The sequence below is a fragment of the Mobula birostris genome, chromosome 8 (genome assembly GCF_030028105.1).
Source record: "Mobula birostris isolate sMobBir1 chromosome 8, sMobBir1.hap1, whole genome shotgun sequence".
Taxonomy (NCBI): domain Eukaryota; kingdom Metazoa; phylum Chordata; class Chondrichthyes; order Myliobatiformes; family Myliobatidae; genus Mobula; species Mobula birostris.
In genome coordinates this window covers 126,669,644-126,690,023 of record NC_092377.1, presented here as the reverse complement: position 1 = coordinate 126,690,023, position 20,380 = coordinate 126,669,644, and the positions used below count along the sequence as shown (strand labels likewise).

The 20,380-nt window shown below is 48.5% G+C and overlaps 1 protein-coding gene across 7 annotated transcripts in view; it reads left to right on the top strand.

Annotated features, from left to right (window-relative positions):
- Nucleotides 1–20,380, top strand: part of LOC140201672 (uncharacterized) — a 60,583-nt gene that overhangs the window by 23,020 nt on the left and 17,183 nt on the right. For 4 of the 7 annotated variants that reach the window (XR_011886927.1, XR_011886928.1, XR_011886925.1 and 1 more), the window contains exons 1-5: nt 6,143–6,646; nt 8,202–8,276; nt 12,432–12,791; nt 14,044–14,403; nt 14,644–16,059. Coding sequence is in view for 3 of the 7 variants with exons in the window: in XM_072266152.1 (XP_072122253.1) it covers nt 8,231–8,276; nt 12,432–12,791; nt 14,044–14,403; nt 14,644–14,798 (921 nt within the window). In the remaining 4 variants the exon portion in view is untranslated. Of the gene's footprint in view, nt 1–6,142; nt 6,647–8,201; nt 8,277–12,431; nt 12,792–14,043; nt 14,404–14,643; nt 17,477–20,380 lie in introns of those variants that run through there. The other 3 variants (XM_072266152.1, XM_072266151.1, XM_072266153.1) reach the window with 3 other exon arrangements.

Genomic DNA, 20,380 nt, shown 5'->3' with positions numbered 1-20,380 from the left:
CAACTTCCGCCACCTTCAACAGGACCCCACCACTAAGCACATCCTTCCCTCTCCACCCCTCTCCACTTTTCGCAGGGATCGGTCCCTCCACGACTCCCTTATCCACACGTCCATCCCCACTGATCTCCCACCTGGCATTTATCCCTGTAAGCGTAAGTGCTACACCTGTCCCTACACTTCATCTCTTGCAACGATTCAGGGCCCCAAACAGTCCTTCCAGGTGAGGCAACACTTCACTTGTGAGTCTGTTGGGGTCATCTATTGCATCCGGTGCTCCCGGTGCGGCCTCCTCTACATCGGTGAAACCCGACGCAGATTGGGGGACCGCTTCGTCGAGCATCTCCACTCCGTCCGCCACAACAGACAGGATCTCCCGGCAGCCACCGACTTCAACTCTGCTTCCCATTCCCATTCAGATATGTCCATACATGGCCTCCTCTACTGCCATGATGAGGCTAAACTCAGACTGGAGGAGCAACACCTCATATACCGTCTTGGTAGTCTCCAGCCCCTTGGTATGAACATAGAATTCTCCAACTTCTGGTAATTCCCTCCCCCTCCCTTCCTCTAACCCTATTTCACTCTACCCCCTCTCCCAACTCCCTCATGGTTCCACCTCCTTCTTCTACCACCCAATGTTTTCAGGGCTATGACGTCATTGCTTCCCCTCCCCCATCCCTTTGTCTTTCAAATTACTGGTCCCTCAACTGACGCTACAAGCATTCTTCATATACCAACAGAATCAACAAACTCATTCGTAAGGCCGGTGATGTTGTGGGGATGGAACTGGACTCTCTCACGGTGGTGTCTGAAAAGAGGATGCTGTCCAAGTTGAATGCCATCTTGGTCAATGTCTCCCATCCACTACATAATGTACTGGGTGGGCACAGGAGTACATTCAGCCAGAGACTCATTCCACCGAGATGCAACACAGAGCATCATAGGAAGTCATTCCTGCCTGTGGCCATCAAACTTTACAACTCCTCCCTTGGAGGGTTAGACACCCTGAGCCAATAGGCTGGTCCTGGATTTATTTCATAATTTACTGGCATAATTTACATATTACTATTTAACTATTGATGGTTCTATTACTATTTATTATTTATGGAGCAACTGTAACGAAAACCGATTTCCCCCGGGATTAATAAAGTATGACTATGACTATGACTAAATCCTTCCCTATCTTTCATTCTTCCGTCCTGACGAAGGGTTCCGGCCCGAAACATCGACTCATCGTTTCGATTGATGCTGCCCGACCTGCTGAGTTCATCCAGCGTACTGAAAGAGTTGCTTTGACCTTTTACAGCATCTGCAGTTTATTTTGTATTTGCAAGTGACCTACGCGGATTGCGCGCATTCAGAGCGACGCAGACACACCTACGCATGCTCGCTACGGCGTAGGGCTACACAAAAGTAATCAGCCCTACGGCGTACTCCGTACGCACAAGTATAACTCAACACATGCATTATCTAACGTAAAGTAGTTCCTTATTCTAATGTAGGCTATACGTACAGTGGCATTGAATGTTCCATTCCCCGAGGCGTTCTGCACAAGCTGAGCATCCACCCAAGCGAAACTTCATACCTATACCGAACACCTTAAGGTTCATGCAAAGATTTGCTTTTTAGATTATTTTTTCACTATCATGTTTTTGTAGTTTATCGCATGTTTGGCGATTCTTTCGATTAGCTTTACAAGTCTCGTTAACTTTCTGTCGTTCACACGTTTCACTAAGTCGAGAAAACCTGCAGAAACTGGAACTCCAAGCAACCACACAAAATGCGGAGGAACTCAGCAGGCCAGATAGCATCTATAGAAAAGAGTAAACATTCGATATTTGGGGCAGAGACCCTTCAGCAGGACTGGAAAGCAAGCCTCTCGGCCCCAAACATCGAATGTTTATTCACTTCCATATATGCTACCTGCTGAGGTCTTCCAGCATTTTGTGTGTTTTGCCCCGACGCTTTCTGTCACTATTCCTCCCGACGGTCCAGTTCCTAACTCAACCTCCCGCTTCCTTCGGTAGTGACAGGTCGCGTTCCAGGTAGATCCTCCGGCGTCGGTTCAGCTGTTTCGCTACACAGGCTCTTCACCCCACCCCCACCCCCACCCCACGCCTGCACACCTCACCGCAACACGACTCCCGCACCGGGAACCCCACTTCAACAATCACCGCACGGTATTGTCAGAAAGGCTTGAGGCTTGAGGATTAAGGCTGGGGTCGTGGGTCTTGGGTCCTGAGGCTTGAGGCTTGAGGATTAAGGCTGGGGTCATGGGTCTTGGGTCCTGAGGCTTGAGGCTGGGGTCGTGGGTCTTGGGTCCTGTGGCTTGAGGTTTGATGCTTGAGGCTGGGGTCATGGCTCTTGGGTCCTGAGGCTTGAGGCTGGGGTCGTGGGTCTTGGGTCCTGAGGCTTGAGGCTGGGGTCGTGGGTCTTAGGTCCTGAGGCTTGAAGCTTGAGGCTTGGATCTTGGCTCTTGGGTCCTGTGGCTTGATGTTTGAGGCTGAGGTCGTGGCTTTTGGGTCCTGAGGCTTGAGGCTTGAGGCTTGAGGCTGGGTTCGTGGCTCTTGGGTCCTGAGGCTTGAGGCTTGAGGCTGGGGTCGTGGGTCTTGGGTCCTGAGGCTTGAAGCTGGGGTCGTGGGTCTTTGGTCCTGAGGCTTGAGACTGTGGTCGTGGGTCTTAGGCCCTGAGCTTGAGGCTGAGGTCGTGGGTCTTTGGTCCTGAAGCTTGAGACTGGGGTCGTGGGTCTTGGGCCCTGAGGATTGAGGCTGGGTCGTGGGTCTTGGGTCCTGAGACTTGAGGATTGAGGCTGGGGTCCTGGGTCTTTGGTCCTGAGGCTTGAGGCTTGAGGCTGGAGGCTGGGGTCGTGAGTCTTGGGTCCTGAGGCTAGAGGGTTGAAGCTGGGATCGTGGGTCTTGGGTGATGAGGCTTGAGGCTTGAGGCTTGAGGCTGGGGTCTTGGGTCCTGAGGCTTGAGGCTAGGTTCTGGAGTCTGAGGCTTGAGGCTGGAGGCTGGTAACTCGGAGGCTGGGGATCAGAGACTGGGAAATGTACATCAACATAGAGCCGGGACTTACCCTTCAAAAAGTGGGGACTCAACTTTATCCCCATACCAAGGTGGGACAGGTCCATCCGTCAGGTAATGGCAGAATGGCCTGACTTACCCCACAGATGTGAGGACAAGACAAGACAAATGCCCCACAGGGCAATAGCTGAACTGCCTGACTTACCCTCTGGAGGCGAGGACAAGAAGAGACAAACACCGATGCACAACAGACAGTTCCATCTCTGCATAGGGGTTGCTCCGAGTCGCAGTTACGGCCAGCAACCTTGGCTGGCTACAGAAAAGGCCGGATCCCTACCTCACTCGGAATGGAGGATGGCCACTCAGCTGGCCCGGGAAACGGCGGAATACATACAGCAAAGACAGCTCCAACTACTGACATCAAGGCTCCATGAAGCGATGGATGTCCAGCATGACCTGAAGATGGCAAGTGGCCACTCTAGCCGTCCTCCGGCAGGTTTCTCCCAGGGGGTCTTGACAACACAAACCAGTAGCCCACACTCGACCCCAAGGCTACTTATATTCCAAGCCCCAAGATGGGAATTAGGTTCCTAGGAATAACTCAACCAAAACAAGGGACAGCTGCAAGACCCAGAGTCCTGAGTCCATGGACCGGACCGTGAACTGGAAAGCAGACTTCACAGATTGGACCATGACAACTCGGAGGCACATGATCAAACAGGCCACAGTCAGCATATGTTTGCTTGAGGGAAAGCCTAGCATGACAGATCTCTTGGGATTCTTTGAGGAAATACCAAGCAGGATAGACAAAGGATAATCTGTGGATGTTGTGCTTGGATTTTCAGAAGGCCTTTGACAAGGTGCTGCACATGTTAAGATAAGATAAGAGATAAGAATCCATGGTATGACAGGAAAAGAACTAGCATGGATACAGCATTAGCTATTGGAAGGAGGCAAAGAGTGGGAATTAAGGCTGCCGGTCTCTAGTGGTCTGTGCCAGTTGTTTTAGGGAGTGTTTCTTTGCACGTTGTATATAAATCATTTGGATGACAGAATTGGTTCTGTGCCCCAGTTTGACAATGGTATAAAGAAGGGTGGAGGGGCAGATAGAATTGAGGTAGCAGGGAGACTGAAGACTTGTACTGATTAGGAGAATGGCCTAAGAAATTACTATTTTCTAAATGGGGAGAGAATTCAAAAATCTAAGATGCAAATGGACTTGGGTGTCCTCATGCATGATTCCCTAAACATTAACGTATAGGTTGAGTCAAGAGGTGAGGAAGGCAAATGCAATGTTAGCATTCATTTTGAGAGGACTGGAATATATGTAGCCCTCTGGTAAGCCTCAGGCTCGCTCAGCTCGCTTTCGTCTATGGGGAGTGGCCTTGGTCCCCGCCAAACTGTGTCATCAAGTTTGTGTAGATGCTGTGTGATGTATCCCAACACGCCAAATAACAGACAGTACACCATATGCGATTAAATGATTACACTTTATAACTCTTACTTTCACTATGTAGATAGTAAGGAACAAAATAAGAACTGTTTAACTGTTTTTTTAAAAAAGGAGACATTATTATTATCCAGTTTGTGTGCACACATCGTTGGAGCTCTTACAGAACCGGTTCCCCCTTCCTCCAGTCGATGTCCTCCGAACTCCGCCAACCCACGAATGGGACCACCCTCGGTGATCAACCAAACACTCTACTTGAGTTTGTCTGTGTCTCCTCTCATCGCCGAAGACACTGGGCCTCGGACTCCTGCTCGGGGTCCGTTCCTTCGCCCAGCTTACAGCATCGCATCTCCTCTCTATGTCCCCATCGCGCCTTCTGCACAATGCCCGCGAAAACAATAGCTTACAGACACACAAGAAAGAATAACATCTACCCCAATTGGTTAACAAATGAATACAATTCTCGTTATCAGTAATTATAACCCAAAACAAGCTGCTATAGAGAACCACTGTCTCAGCAGTTAACATCACAGAGAAACCATTTTATTATAACATAACAACGAAGCCATTTTATTAGCCTTAGCAGTAACATAAAAGAAGAAGCCCATTACACTCTCCCCCCACCAAATTTAGTCATGTCCTCATGACTTCTAAATAACTCGCCAACCCTTCCTGCAGGCACAAAAACTCAATCCCGGTACAAACAGAAACATTGCTCCCCGAACAGTAGACCTTACGCCCTGTCCCTCAGGCGCTACATAGGTCAACCTATCTGGGAGTTTCCTAATCCTCCGAGACCTCCGTACCCCCTCACCTAAACCCTTCAGGCTCGGACACTACTGGGGATACCTCGGGTCTGTTTGCCAAATCTTCTCTCAATCTCTCACTCATGTCCCCACTGCAACTCGGAGCCCCCTATACCGTGTCCAAGGCCCCGCAAGAATGGGAGGAGCAGCCAACAGTATTAAAGAGCATTCCCACACGGGACATTCTCTCCTCTCCCCGCTCTCGTCAGGCAGAAGATACTAAAGTTTGAAACTGGTCCTACCAGACTCAAGGATAAGCTTATTAAATTCAAAAATCTAACGTCAAGTTCATTGTCGTTATCTGCAAGTTGTCACGGCAGACCTACCCCGGGTATAAATGTCCCAAAGATGAGTTTTTGCAACAGTACAGGACATTAGTGCACTCAGTGGCCACTTTATTAGCTCCACCGACTTGGTGATGAAAATATCTAATCGGTCAATCATGTGGCACGAACTCAACGCATTAAAGCAGGCAGAGTCAACAGTCAAGAAGGGAAATTAATCAATATTTGATATCTCCGCTGAGACCCTTCGTCAGGACGTTAACTTTAGTTTGTTCCCACAGCACTTCTGGAACCCCTGTACCTAATAAAGTGGCCACTGACCGTGTGCTCGTGACCTGCGTCATCCACTGCAAGGTTCGATGTGTTGGACATTCAGGGGCGCTTTAGCACACACTGTTGTATCGCGTGATTATTTGAGTTACTGTCCCCAACCCGTCAGCTTGAACCAGTCTGACCTCTCATTAACAAGGCGGGTTCACCAATAAGACTGAAATTTACTGGATGTATTGTGTTTCTCGCACCATTGTCTGTGTGGGGGACAGAATGGGGAGGGTAGGGCTTCGGGTAGAGTGAGTCGGGAGGGGTGAAGGAAGGATTTGGAGCGATGAGGAATATGGGAAGAGGGTAAATGAAAGGAAAGCAGTGGTCGTTGTGTCCCCTCCCTTTCTCACTACTCGCCGCTTATTCCGTGACGTTCCCTCTTCAAGTTTTCTCCCTCGGTCCACCTCAGGGCGGCTATTCCACCCGCCCCCCACTTCCGATGGAACGGTGTTATGAGTTTCCGGACGGTCAGGTACAGTCCGGCCCCCGGACAGGACGTCAGACAGTGAAAGGGGAGCTGATTTTCGCTGCCGCACCTTCCTGTCCCGGCTGAGCGGCCGCTGCTCCTCCCGTATCGGGCGTCCGGAGCGCCAGCGCTCGACCCCGAGAGGAAAGCAGTTCCAGTGGGATCGGCTGGTGCCAACCGAAGCGGAGAGCTCGCCTGGTGCGGAAGGGAGCGACAGGTCGGAGGCGCTGACTGAACTCAGTGGACAGCCTATGAGCAGGGGTCGGGTGAGGAGCTGATGGCGGCCCGGAGCTCGGTGAGTATTTGCCTGTCTCTCCGTCTCCATTAACCCTAACCACTTCTTTCTGTCTCCCCACATCTCCATGACCCCATCTCCCTCCCTCTTTCTCTTCATCGCTCTCGCCCTTGCTCTTTCCCTCTCTCTGTGTCTTGTCTCCCTGATTTGAATCACAAAGATGGCGATTCTCGGTGCAGATCAGTTTGAACTCCTCGGCTGAGGAACCACAGCGGGAGGGGCGGTGAGGAGACAGGGCAAGTGAGGGATCGCACGACCAGTGAGGTAACTCAGGAGAAAGAGGTTCCCGTTCCCATTTGTATAACTGCCGGGCCATCTTCCGGTGCCCGGGATCATGTAGTGCCGCTGAGACCCGGTAGCGCTGAAGCAAATCGGGTGGGAGTGTTGTCACAGAGTCCGCACCACACACAGTTACTGTACTGCGGACGGAACTGGCCTGCCAGAGTGCGGTCAGTGAATTAGTCACAGCGAAACACAGCAGAGGGGGAGACGTGGTGAACAGGATGTGTAGATGACACCAGGCGGAGGTGGGGGATGTGAGTGGGGGTGCAGGGAAAGCGAGGGAGCAGAGAGAGAGGAGGAGAAAAGTGAAGAGGAGGATGGGGTGAAGAAGAGAGAGCGAAAGACATAAGGAGGGAGTGTGGGCTGGAAAAATATCTTGGGGTAGTAGGGGAGTGAGATCCCGAGATTGGAAACGAGAGAGAAAAACAAAAGGGCAGAAAAATGAGAGAAAGAGAGAGAGAGAGATAAACGTAGATTGGAAAGGGACGGGTTGAGGAAGGTCTACGGCGGATGCGATCTGAAAGACTCTTCACACGGCCGTGGATGACGTGGACAATACAAATACCTGTGACAGGATGCTGATTATTGACTACAGCTCAACAATTAACACAATCTGTCCTGCAGTTCTGATCAACAAGCTGCAGAACCAGGGCCTCTATACCTCCCTCTGCAACTGGATCCTCGACTTACTGAACTGGAGACCACAATCTCTCTGTCTGAATTGGAAATAACATTTCCACCTCGCTGACAACACCGGCGCCCCTCTGGGACGTGTCCTTAGCCCACTGCTCTATGCTCTCTACACCCTCACAGCTCAAATGCCACCTATAAATTTGCAGATGGTACAACTATTGTTGGCAGAATCGCAGATGGTGACGAGAGGGCGTACAGGAGCGAGGTGTATCAGCTTGTTGGGTCGTGTCACAGCAACAACCTTGCACTCAATCTCAGAAAGACTTCAGAAAGGGTAAGACAAGGGGACACACATCAGTCATCACAGAGGGATCAGAAGAAGAAAGAGTAAACAATTTCAAGTTCCTGGGTGTCAATATCTCTGAGGATCTAGACTGGGCCCAGCATATCGATGCAATTACAAAGATGCGGCGGTGTATATATTTCATTAGGAGTTTGATGAGATTTGGTATATCACCGAAGACACGGAAATTTGTTCAGAAATTCATGTCCATACAGATCATTATTTTCACTACAGCAAGGTATTATGTCCCTTCGGCCCGGCGAAACTATGCTAAGATATTTCTTTTTGCCCCCTCAGAGATGTGTTAATTGAAAATACTTCGGGCGATGAGGGCGCAGCTTCGAAAACTGATCTTGCTCCTCCTGCTATTGGGTAAGAACCTCTCATACTGCTCGGGACACGTGTATGTATGTATGTGTGTGTGTGTGTGTGTGTGTGTATGTGTGTGTGTGAGAGAGAGAGAGAGAGAGAGAGAGAGATTGAGAAAATGACAGAAAGAGTCTGTGTCTGTGGGGCCAGCTCCCCATAGAGTGATAGTATGCATGAAGGGTCGGAGTGTTGGGAAGAATTTCCGTCGTTTGGGGGTGAAAGAGTTAGGCTGTCAATGTAGTGGAGAAGGAGAAGGGGTGTGTGTTGTTGACAGGGGAATGTCATGGATTCAGGAAAGGTCATGGATCGTGGGGAGAGGTGCTGGTTGATGTTGAGCAGAAGCTGCCTGACTTCGAGCTGTTTTGGACGCTGCATCCGGGTCACTCTCTGCCCCGCTCCACTCCCTCACCGGAAATACAGACGCTCCCTCACCACACTTGTCTCTATCTTCCCCAACTCTTCTCATTATCACTGGTCGTAACACAGAACATAGAACATAGAACAGTACAGCACAGTACAGGCCCTTCGGCCCACAATGTTGTGCCGACCCTTAAAGCCTGCTTCCCATATAACTCCCCACCTTAAATTCCTCCATGTACCTGTCTAGCAGTCTCTTAAAGTTCACTAGTGTATCTGCCTCCACCACTGACTCAGGCAGTGCATTCCACACACCAACCACTCTCTGAATAAAAAAACTTCCTCTAATATCCCCCTTGAACTTCCCACCCCTTACCTTAAAGCCATGTCCTCTTGTATTGAGCAGTGGTGCGCTGGGTAAGATGCGCTGGCTGTCCACTCTATCTATTCCTCTTAATATCTTGTACACCTCTATCATGTCTCCTCTCATCCTCCTTCTCTCTAGAGAGTAAAGCCCTAACTCCCTTAATCTCTGATCATAATGCATACTTTCTAAACCAGGCAGCATCCTGGTAAATCTCCTCTGTAACCTTTCCAATGCTTCCACATCCTTCCTATAGTAAGGTGACCAGAACTGGACACAGTACTCCAAGTATGGCCTAACCAGAGTTTTATAGAGCTGCATCATTACATCGCGACTCTTAAACTCTATCCCTCAACTTATGAAAGCTAACACCCCATACGCTTTCTTAACTACCCTATCTACCTGTGAGGCAACTTTCAGGGATCTGTGGACATGTACCCCCCGATCCCTCTGCTCCTCCACACTTCCAAGTATCCTGCCATTTACTTTGTTTTCTGCCTCGGAGTTTGTACTTCCAAAGTGTACCACCTCGCACTTCTCCGGGTTGAACTCCATCTGCCACTTCTCAGCCCACTTCTGCATCCTATCAATGTCTCTCCGCAATCTTCGAGAAACCTCTACACTATCTACAATACTACCAACCTTTGTGTCATCTGCAAACTTGCCAACCCACCCTTCTACCTCCACAACCAGGTCGTTAATAAAAATCACGAAAAGTAGAGGTCCCAGAACAGATCCTTGTGGGACACCACTAGTCACAACCCTCCAATCCGAATGTACTCCCTCCACCACGACCCTCTGCTTTCTGCAGGCAAGCCAATTCTGAATCCACCTGGCCAAACTTCCCTGGATCCCATGCCTTCTGACTTTCTGAATAAGCCTACCGTGTGGAACCTTGTCAAATACCTTACTAAAATCCATATAGATCACATCCACTGCACTACCCTCATCTATATGCCTGGTCACCTCCTCAAAGGACTCCATCGGGTTTGCTAGACACGATCTTCCCTTCACAAAGCCATGATGACTGTCCCTGATCAGACCATGATTCTCTAAATGCCCATAGATCCTATCCCTAAGAATCTTTTCCAACAGCTTTCCCACCACAGACGTAAGGCTCACTGGTCTATAATTACCCGGACCATCCCAATTACCTTTTTTAAACAAGGGGACAACATTCGCCTCCCTCCAATCCTCCGGTACCATTGCCGTGGACAATGAGGACATAAAGATCCTAGCCCGAGGCTCAGCATTCTCTTCTCTCGCCTCGTGGAGCAGCCTGGGGAATATTCCGTCAGGCACCGGGGACTTACCCATCCTAATATATTTTAACAACTCCAACACCTCTTCTCCCTTAACATCAACATGCTCCAGAACATCAACATCACTCATATTGTCCTCACCATCATCAAGTTCCCTCTCATTAGTGAATATCGAAGAGAAGTATTCATTGAGGACCTCGCTCATTTCCACAGCCTCCAGGCACATCTTCCCACCTTTATCTCTAATCGGCCCTATTTTCACTCCTGTCATCCTTTTGTTCTTCAAATTACTGAAGAATGCCTTGGGGTTTTCCTTTACCCTGCTCACCAAGGCCTTCTCATGCCCCCTTCTTGCTCTGCTCAGCCCCTCTTAAGCTCCTTTCTTGCTACCCTATATTCCTCAATAGATCCATCTGATCCTTGCTTCCTAAATCTCATGTATGCTACCTTCTTCCACCTGACTAGATTTTCCACCTCACTTGTCACCATTGGTTCCTTCATCCTACCATTCTTTATCTTCCTCACCGGGACAAATTTATCCCTAACATCCTGCAAGAGATCTCTAAACATTGACCACATGTCCATAGTACATTTCCCTGCAAAAACATCATCCCAATTCACACCCGCAAGTTCTAGCCTTATAGCCTCATAATTTGCCCTTCGCCAATTAAAGATTTTCCTGTCCGCTCAGATTCTATCCTTTTCCATGATAATGTTAAAGACCAGGGAGCGATGGTCATTGTCCCCCATATGCTCACCCGCTGAGAGATCTGTGACCTGATCCGGTTCTTTACCTAATACTAGATCTAGTATGGCATCCCCCCCAGTCGGTCTGTCAACATACTGTGACAGGAATCTGTCCTGGACACACTGAACAAACTCTGCCTCGTCTAAACCAATGGAACTAATCAGGTGCCAATCAATATTAGGGAAATTAAAGTCATCCATGATAACAACCCTGTTATTTTTGCAACTTTCCAAAATCTGCCTCCCAATCTGCTCCTCGGTATCTCTGCTGCTACCAGGGGGCCTATAGAATACCCCCAGTAGAGTAACTGCTCCCTTCCTGTTCCTGACTTCCACCCATACTGACTCAAAAGAGGATTCTGCGACATTGCCCACCCTTTCTGTAGCTGTAATAGTATCCCTGACCAATAATGCCACCCCTCCTCCCCTTTTCCCCCCTCTCTATCTCTTTGAAAGCACTGAAATCCAGGAATATTGTGTATCCATTCCTGCCGTGGTGCCAGCCAAGTCTCTGTAATGGCCACGACATCAAAATTCCATGCATGTTTCCAAGCTCTCAGTTCATCACCTTTGCTCCTGACGCTTCTTGCATTGCAGTACACACACTTTAGCCCTTCTACCTTACTACCTTTACATCCTTTATTCTGTTTCTCTTTCCTCAAAGCATGTTTATATGTTAGACTGGCTTTACTCCATGCACTATACTTGCTGTTCTCACATGACCTTTATCCTCCTCCACTTCACTATCTGCTCTAACACTCTGATTCCCCTCCACCTGCAAATCTAGTTTAACGTGGTCTGATGGAAAATTCTCCCCACTTAAACAAAGACTTACCCGTACTTACACCCTTACAATATCCCTTTAAAACTCTGACATAACTCTTACCCCAGAACTCTCCCTGATAGATCACTGTTTGGTACCTGGACAAAGGCCTCGCCTTCCCGACACAAACTTGTATTCATCATGATCTACTCTCCAGACTGGAGACTTGTACTCATTCAACTTTCTCAAATCAGTTCCACTCCGGGTTAACACCATGTTGTCTGGCAGACTTCCTTTTTATTTTAGCACTTACCAAAGACGAATCATGTTTAACTCTTTCCTTACAATTTGATATCACTCCACATTTAATCTCTGCCCCTCCCATCCTCTTCCTGTGTACAGACGGTCCTTCACTACTCCCTCCCTCCCTGTGTTACAGACGCTCCCTCACTACTCTCTCCCTCCCTGTGTTACAGACACTCCCTCACTCCACTCCCTCCTTCCTTGTATTACAGACGCTCCCTAACTACTCTCTCTCCAGGTATTACAGACTCGCCACTCCCCCTCCCTCACTGTGTTACATGAACTCTCTCATCCACCGCTCCCTCTCCTTCCCTCTATGTGTTACGGACGCTCCCTCACTATTCTCTCTCACTGTGTTACAGACAGCTCCCTCGCCACCCTCTACGTGTCCCAGTGGCCTCGGAGGTTGGAGGTCCCGAGTGGCTCCAATGTGACGCTGCACTGCGAGGTTCTGGGGCTGACGGAGCCCCGGTTAATAATCTACCCCTATTGGGTGATCGGCGGGACGGAGGAGGGAGAAGAGGAACGTGTCGTCTACCCGGCCCCAGAGGAATCCCGGCAGGAAGCCGCCCTACCTGAGAGTGAGATCGCCACGGGACTCTCCCTCCAACTCCGGCACCTCCGACCGAGCCACTCCAACACCTACCACTGCCTGGCGTCCGTTCACCTTCCCGACCGGCGGCTGCTGCTCCGAGGGAACGGGAGCGTGCTCCTGGTACGAGGTGAGTCTCCGGTCCCACTGCCCTCGTTCCCTGCAAGCTGCCCCCAGATTCCCGCATCATTCCTGGGAGCTGATCCCATATTCGGTGCAGTTTTTCCATAGATACATTTCCGTCGAAGCGCTGGGGAAGATTCCATCTGTAACCCGATCTTGGGGAGTATATCAGTGTATCTATTTGTGTGTGTGTCTGTGTACAAATTGTGCGAGTGGGGAATGGTGGAGTTGTGAGTGGGATGTGGAAATGGGACTTGGGTTGGGAGAGAGGGAGCAGGGAACGCCTGAGGACGAGAGGGAAATGTCATGGAAACGGGATGAATGGGAGGAGGGACATGGGGAAAATGGAGGTGTTAGGCAGAGTTTGCCCGATTTCGGGTTGTGCTTGCCTAACGATAATTGTTTAAAAATTCGTTGTGTTCTTTCCTGCGTTAGCAATAAGCACTCGGGTCTGTATTTGCAAACAAAGAGGACACCTGTACACGTGTTAAACTGCAATAAATTGTTTTATTAGAACTATGTAACCATGCAATGCAAAAAGGAAAAAGAAGGGTTAATGATGTAGCGAAAAACAAACACTTCCCGTCCACTGAACGAGCTGATCTGCAAATGCCGGATGGAAAACTCTCTCTCTCTCTCTGGACGTAACTGTGTCTATCTTCCCGAACTCTTACCGTTATCACTGGTCCTAACGTGCTCTGATGGAAAATTCTCCCCACTTGCAGAAAGATTTACCCGTACCTACACCCTTCAGTATCCCTTTAAAACTCGAACATAACTCGTACCACAGAACTCTCCCTGCTGGGTCACTGTTCGGTACCTGGCCAAAGGCCTCACCTTCCTGACACAAACTTGTATTCATCATGATCTACTCTCCAGACTGGAGACTTGTACTCATTCAACTTTCTCAAATCAGTTCCGCTCCGGGTTAACACCATGTTGTCTGGCAGACTTCCTTTTTATTTTAGCACTTACCAAGGACGAATCATGTTTAACTCTTTCCTTACAGTTTGATATCACTCCACGTTTAATCTCTGCCCCCCCATCCTCTTTCTCTGTACAGACTCTCTCCCTCCCTGTGTTTCAGACCCTCCCTCACTACTCTCTCCCTCCTTGTGTTACAGACGCTCCCTCACACCACTCCCTCCCTTTCTGTGTTGCAGACGCTCCCTCACTACTCTCCCTCTCTCTCTCTCCATGTGTTACAGACGCTCGCTCACCGTTCTCGCTCTCCCTCTCTCTCTCTCCATGTGTTACAGACATCTCGCTCGCCACCCTCTCCGTGTCCCAGTGGCCTCGGAGGTTGGAGGTCCCGAGTGGCTCCAACGTGACGCTGCACTGCGAAGTTCTGGGGCTGACGGAGTCCCGGGTGATCATCTACCCCTATTGGGTGGTCGGCGGGACAGAGGAGGAGGGAGAGGAACGTGTCGTCTATCCGCCCCCCGAGGGATCCCGGCAGCAAGATGCTCTCCCTGAGAGTGGGATCGGCACGGGACTCTCCCTCCAACTTCGGCACCTCCGACCGAGCCACTCCAACACCTATCACTGCCTGGCGTCCGTTCATCTTCCCGACCGGCAGCTGCTGCTCCGAGGGAACGGGACCGTGGTCCTGGTACGAGGTAAATCGCCGGTATCACCTTTCACCGCCACTTCCCTGATTCCTCCTGGGATTGGATCGCAGGTCCAGTTCTGTTATTTCATATATAACCCCCTCACCCAGAACGCTTGGATTACATCCCACCCTGTAACCCACTCGCAGCAATGTTATTCAATATATAAACCCCTGAACCCTCAGAATACAACCCATCCCTAGCTCGCCTCGGTAAACCGTCTCACTCTGAACTCCGATTTACTCTCAGGTTCTCCTCGGGAGCCACTGCCTTTTTACATCCTGCTCGTCCTGAAGGCGCTCGCTCTCCTAGTCCTGACCACCGTGTACCGGCTCCCAAAGAGCAACAGCGAACCCGCGCACCGAGCGCCCCCTGGCGGTCGTTCCGTAAAGTGCGGACTCTGAGGCGACAGCGACAGCGGCAGCGGAGAAAAAGCCCCATCACTGCTGGCGGACCCAGGACACTTCCTGAAGTACCTCCTCTTGCGGCCTGGACTGTGCCAGTAACCAGCTTTCTCCCACCGACATCTCACTGTCAGGAGAGACCAACAAATTTCCGACAGACCAAAGGACGTCCTTCATCGACCCGATGATCTTCCAGATGCCCGTCTGTGTGTGACCTGGGAAATAGTCTGTTTCTCAGAGAATCCTTCATTTCACAGCTGATTGGGATGAACCGGTACACAGACTCTTGCATCCGTCTCCACGGTCTGCTGAGAGGTGGTGACCGTGAGTTCCCGATCACAGCCGTCCCGAAGGTAATGATAGAGGAAGGTTCCTACCGGGAGGGATACTTTCACCGCCAGCCAAGCGATGTCTTTCTGCTTGTTACTGAGATTTGGGGATGCGGCGTTCTGCCGTTTGCTCAACGATTCACCCCACGGCCGCTGTCCCGCAGTGTCTGCAGAAAGTTCCGCGCAGACCACTGCCCGATGGATTTGTGGTGAGAGGTGTTGGCTTAGAAGAATTCCCAATGGTTTTGCAACATTTTTATACTTGAAAAATATCTTTATTCATAATTTTAAAGAAACAAGAACAAGCGCCTTTCGTTCTTAAATTGGTAGTCAATGCTTTCATTCGTGTTCGATTACATTCCTTAACACCATAACACCACGTTATCAATCATGTACACTGCTACAGTAATTAAGGAGCTTCCTCACCCAACCCGGCCTCTCCCTCTCCAGTAGTGAAGGAACACTACACTGTGGCGCTTCCTCATCCAGCCCTGCGGAGCCTGAACCCGGCTTCAGCGCCTCCATCAGCACGGTGTCTTGTCGCCATTCGGCAGCTCCCATCCACGGACATCTCGATGACCAATGAGGTCGGGCGGACCAAAGGCGCCTTTCACCGAGTTGATGATCTGCCGGCTACAATTGATGTCCGTCTCCTTGTGTGTCCCTGCGAACAGCCCGGAGATGTGAGAGTCCTCTGACACGCAACTGCTCGGGATGAACAATGAAACACGACCTCTCACCTCTCCACATCATTCAGTGCAGACTCTGCCGCCGCAAACACCTCCCGTCAGTCAATGCATTCCGGGTTCTTTCCTGCAGCGTCTGTCTGATCCATCCATCTGATTGGCTATACATCTGTGACTGACAGCGGCTGGTTCGTTCCCGGAGAGGTACAGTTGCCGGCGAGCTCCGCACCGTGTTCAGTATAAAAGGTACAGGCCCTGGTGAGGAAAATAGTGAAGTTTGCGAAAAAGGTTTTACGGGTGGTCGTATTCTGATAGTATTAGAAGCGATATTAAACTTGGAGGTAATTGGGGAATGATTAAAAATGAGTGGTGGGGTAATTCATAGGGCTAGTAACATTTCAATATTGATTAAAGGTAGTACGATTGTTACTGAAACAGAGAAGGTTGAGTTACTGGCTTGGTCATTTATTGCAATTCATAATCAAGATTATTGAAGTGAAGAGGCTAAGCAATGTAGAGATAAGATTCTAAGTGAATACCCTGATGTGTTGGAAGTTAGCTGTAGCAATGATGGTATTAGAGATGTAGAGTTTTCTTTTTGTGAATTTATGAAAGCTATATTCAGACGGCTAGAGAATGGGACTGCACAAGCGGTATTTGTAGCCGCTTATTGTTTAATGCCATTTTGTCCGAAATAGGCACTTTTTGCAGATGATGGAGCTTTATGGATCAGAGGGGATAAAAATCAATTTAACTGTATGTAGGATACAATTAGCGATTAATAAGTTCGAACGGTGGGCAAATAGATGGGATTTTAAGCTTTCAGTGGGTAAAACACAATTTATATCTTTTACAAGGAGGATCAATAGACCAGCACTCAACTTGAAATTGTATAGTCAAACTCTTGAAGAAGCGTCAGTGGTAAGATTTCTTGGTATCTGGCTGGATAATAAGCTGGCATTGAAACAACATATCAATAAGATTCTTGACAAATGTAAAAAGGCATGTGGGTATTTTTGGGATGCTACCCGAAAATTTCTGTTGACTTTATATATTTGTTTAATTATATCGGTACAGTACTTGATTATGGCTGTGTGGGTTATGGATCAGCTTCATCTTCAAATTTAAAATGTTTGGATGTGATACCAGCTCTGGCTTTAAGACTGTGTTGTGGTGCAGTAAGGTCATCCCCTGTTTCAGCTTTACTGGTTGAAAAGGGACAATTACCCTTGCAGTTGTGGAGGATGAAGTTGTTGTTAACATACTGGGTTAATTTGAGGGGGCAGAGGAATGATCACCCTGTTAAAATTGTGTTGCAAGACTGTTGGGAACATCACAAGGAGAGTGCTTTTAGTTTTCGTTGGCTGGGTTCTCACCACGCTTGGAATATGGGTTTGCTGGATTATGTAATTTGTCCCACTGTAGCTTTTTCATTAACCCCACCATGATTTTTTCCAATGGCTTTAGTTGATTTTAGGTTGCATGATTTAATGAAATCCAAGGATCCTGATAAGCCTGAGTCTGTTGGTTCATCTGTATGTTAATGTAAATTATTGTGATATGTTAACCATTTTTACTGACGGATCAAAAGATAATTTAACAGGGAATGTCAGTGTGGTTGTGCTTGTGCCTGAATTACAATAAAGTAACAATAAATGCCTTACTAACTAGTTATCAGTGTATAATGCAGAACTGGTTGCCATTGTTTTGAGCTTATAGTGGGTGGAGGAAATCTGTCCTTGCAAAGTTATAATTTGTTTAGATTCTTTTTTGGTTTTGACTAGTCTTAACACAGGTTGTTCTAGCAGTAGATTTGATTGAAATAGCTGTTTCTGTGACCAAAGTACTGACATCAGGTAGCATGTCACTGCAACTTGGAGGGTGAATGCCTCTCCCAGGGAGCAGTAAAGGTCTATATACAGATCTGATAAATTACAGCCCTCCTCGTCCACTGAACAGTACTTACTGGGTATGTGGTTACCAGACCCACCCTTGGCTGCTGTACATGTTCCCTGAATATGAAGGACAGTGGAGACTGTTGTGGCCCGGGAAGGGCTGTGGTTATTATGCCTACGTGGTCCTCTACATGCAATACTTGGCGTCACTACCTCACCACCCTCTGGTCTGGTGGCACCAGACATCCATAACAGAGGCCGAGTGATTCTGGATGATTGCCTTTCTGGGATATGGGACTGCAAGACTGTCCTGCGAATTAATTAATATGCATCGGATTTGTAGAAAATAATGAATGAAACTACACTTGCCTTTGATCACACCCAATAAGCATTAACCAAGTTGTCGGCAGAACCAATGGCTGCTCGTACACTTGCATTACAGGACAGAGTGGCTTGGGATTCTATTCTTTCAGAGAAAGGGGTCACCTGTGTTGCTGTACTTACAAACCTGAACAATCAGAAAATAGAACTAACTTGGCAAACCACATTGGAGAAGCTACCAAAGAGGGGGATCAATATGACAACTATTACACTCTGGGAGGTGGATGGCGGACTTTCAGGACACTGGAAGCATGGTGGGCAACCATTCTGTGTTCTAGTACAGGTATAACTATTGGAATTATAGAAATGGCTGGTATTCTTTTACAATTATTGTGTGAAATAACAGGATAAAGGAGAGGATATTAAAGAAAGGAATTGGCACTCATTAAGGTGGACGGATGAAAAGGGAATTTTGGAGTTGGGCTTTGAAACTGCATCATTTCAATTACTGTATTTGGTGAAATGTAGTGTTGTCATTAAATGACAAAAAGGAGGCGATCTGGAAATATATTTTACTTGTCATAACAAAATGGAACCTAAATTGTACCAGAGTGCTTTGCAACATTATGCATATGAATCCCGAGTCCCAAAGATGAAGAAGTATTCTAAAGCGAGGATGAGGGAACCGCAGCTAAGAGGGCATTTAATAGAGCAACTATTAGTGGGATAATAGGGAAGCTTTAAAAACCAACAGAAGGCAGCAAAAAAAAAACATGGGGGGTGAGGAAGATGAAATATGAAGGTAAGCTAGCCAATAGTAAGCAAGAGGGTACAAAATATTTTCCCCGAAATACAAGAGAGGCCAGAGTTAATATCAGACCGTTGGAAAATGTCACTGGAGAGGTAGTAATGGGGACAAAAATATGAACTAAACAGTATTTTCCTTCATTCTTCACTTTAGAAGATAATAGCAGAATGCCAGAAATGCGAGAGTGTCAGGGGGCAGAAGTGAGTGAAGTTGCCATTACTAGGGAGAAGGTGTTTGGGGAACTGACAGGTCTGAAAGTAGAGAAGTCAGCTGGACCCAGATGAACTACCAACACTCCAGGATTCTAAATGAAGTTGCTGAAGAGACTGTGGAGGCGTTTCAAGAATCACTGCAATCTGGAATGCATCCTCTGGACTGGAAAAATATAGATGTCACTCCACTACTTAAGAAGGGAGAGAGGCAGAAGGAAAGTATGGGCCGTTTAACCTGCTTTAGTTGTTGGGAAGATGGTGGAGTCCATTGCTAAGGAGGAGCTTCAGGGTACTTGGAGCCACAAGATTGAATAGGCCAAAATCTGCATTACTTCCATCAGAGGAAATCTTGCCTACAAATCCATTGGAATTCCTTGAGGTGTTAACTGGCAGGATAGATAAAGGAGTGCCAATTCATATTGTTTATTTGGACTTTCAGAAGCCCTTTGACAAGGTGTTGCACATGACACAGTTTAACAAGTTAAGAGCCCACGGTATTACAGGAAGGATACTTGCATGGATACAAGATTGGATACCTAGCAGGAAGGAAAGAGTGGGAATAAAGTGGCCTATTCTGTTTGGCTGACTATATCTAGATTGTCCCCCTGGAGAATGGCATCATCCCACAGCCGAATACCCTCAGGTAAAGATCCCAGGATCGGGATGGTGAGGTTTTTCTTCCGACAACAGAGGGCAGCGATTGCCAAAGTGGGGATCCTGGAGCAGGAGTCCCATTAGGGCAAGGTGAGGCATAGGCGAAGAGTCTGTGTAGTGAAACTGTGCTGAGCCGAGGCTGGAGTTTGACAGTCTCTCTCTTTCAGACACCGACTGTCCCCACCACTCTATCTCACACACGGACCGACCGTCCGTCTCTCTCTCTCACACACCGACCGTCGGTCTCTCTCTCTCTCTCTCTCTCTCTCTCTCATCCAGAAGATAAAATGCATGGGAGAAGAGGAATGCGGTAGTCGTAGGGGATTCCATAGTCAGGGGAACGGACAGGAGATCCTGTGAGCCTGATAGAGATACCCGCATGGTGTGTTGCCTCACAGGTGCCAGGGTATGGGATGTCTCGGATCGGGTCCTGAATATTCTGAAGGGGGAGGGTGAGCAGCCAGTTGTCTTGGTACATGTTGGTACCAATGACATAGATAGGACAAAGGAGGAGGTCCTGAAGAGAGATTTCCAGGAGTTAGGAAGGAAGCTGAGAAGCAGGACCTCCAGGGTAGTAATCTCGGGATTGCTACCTGTGCCACGTGCTAACGAGGGCAAGAATAGTAGGATCAGGCAGATGAATGCGTGGCTGAGAGACTGGTGCAGGGGGCAGGGCT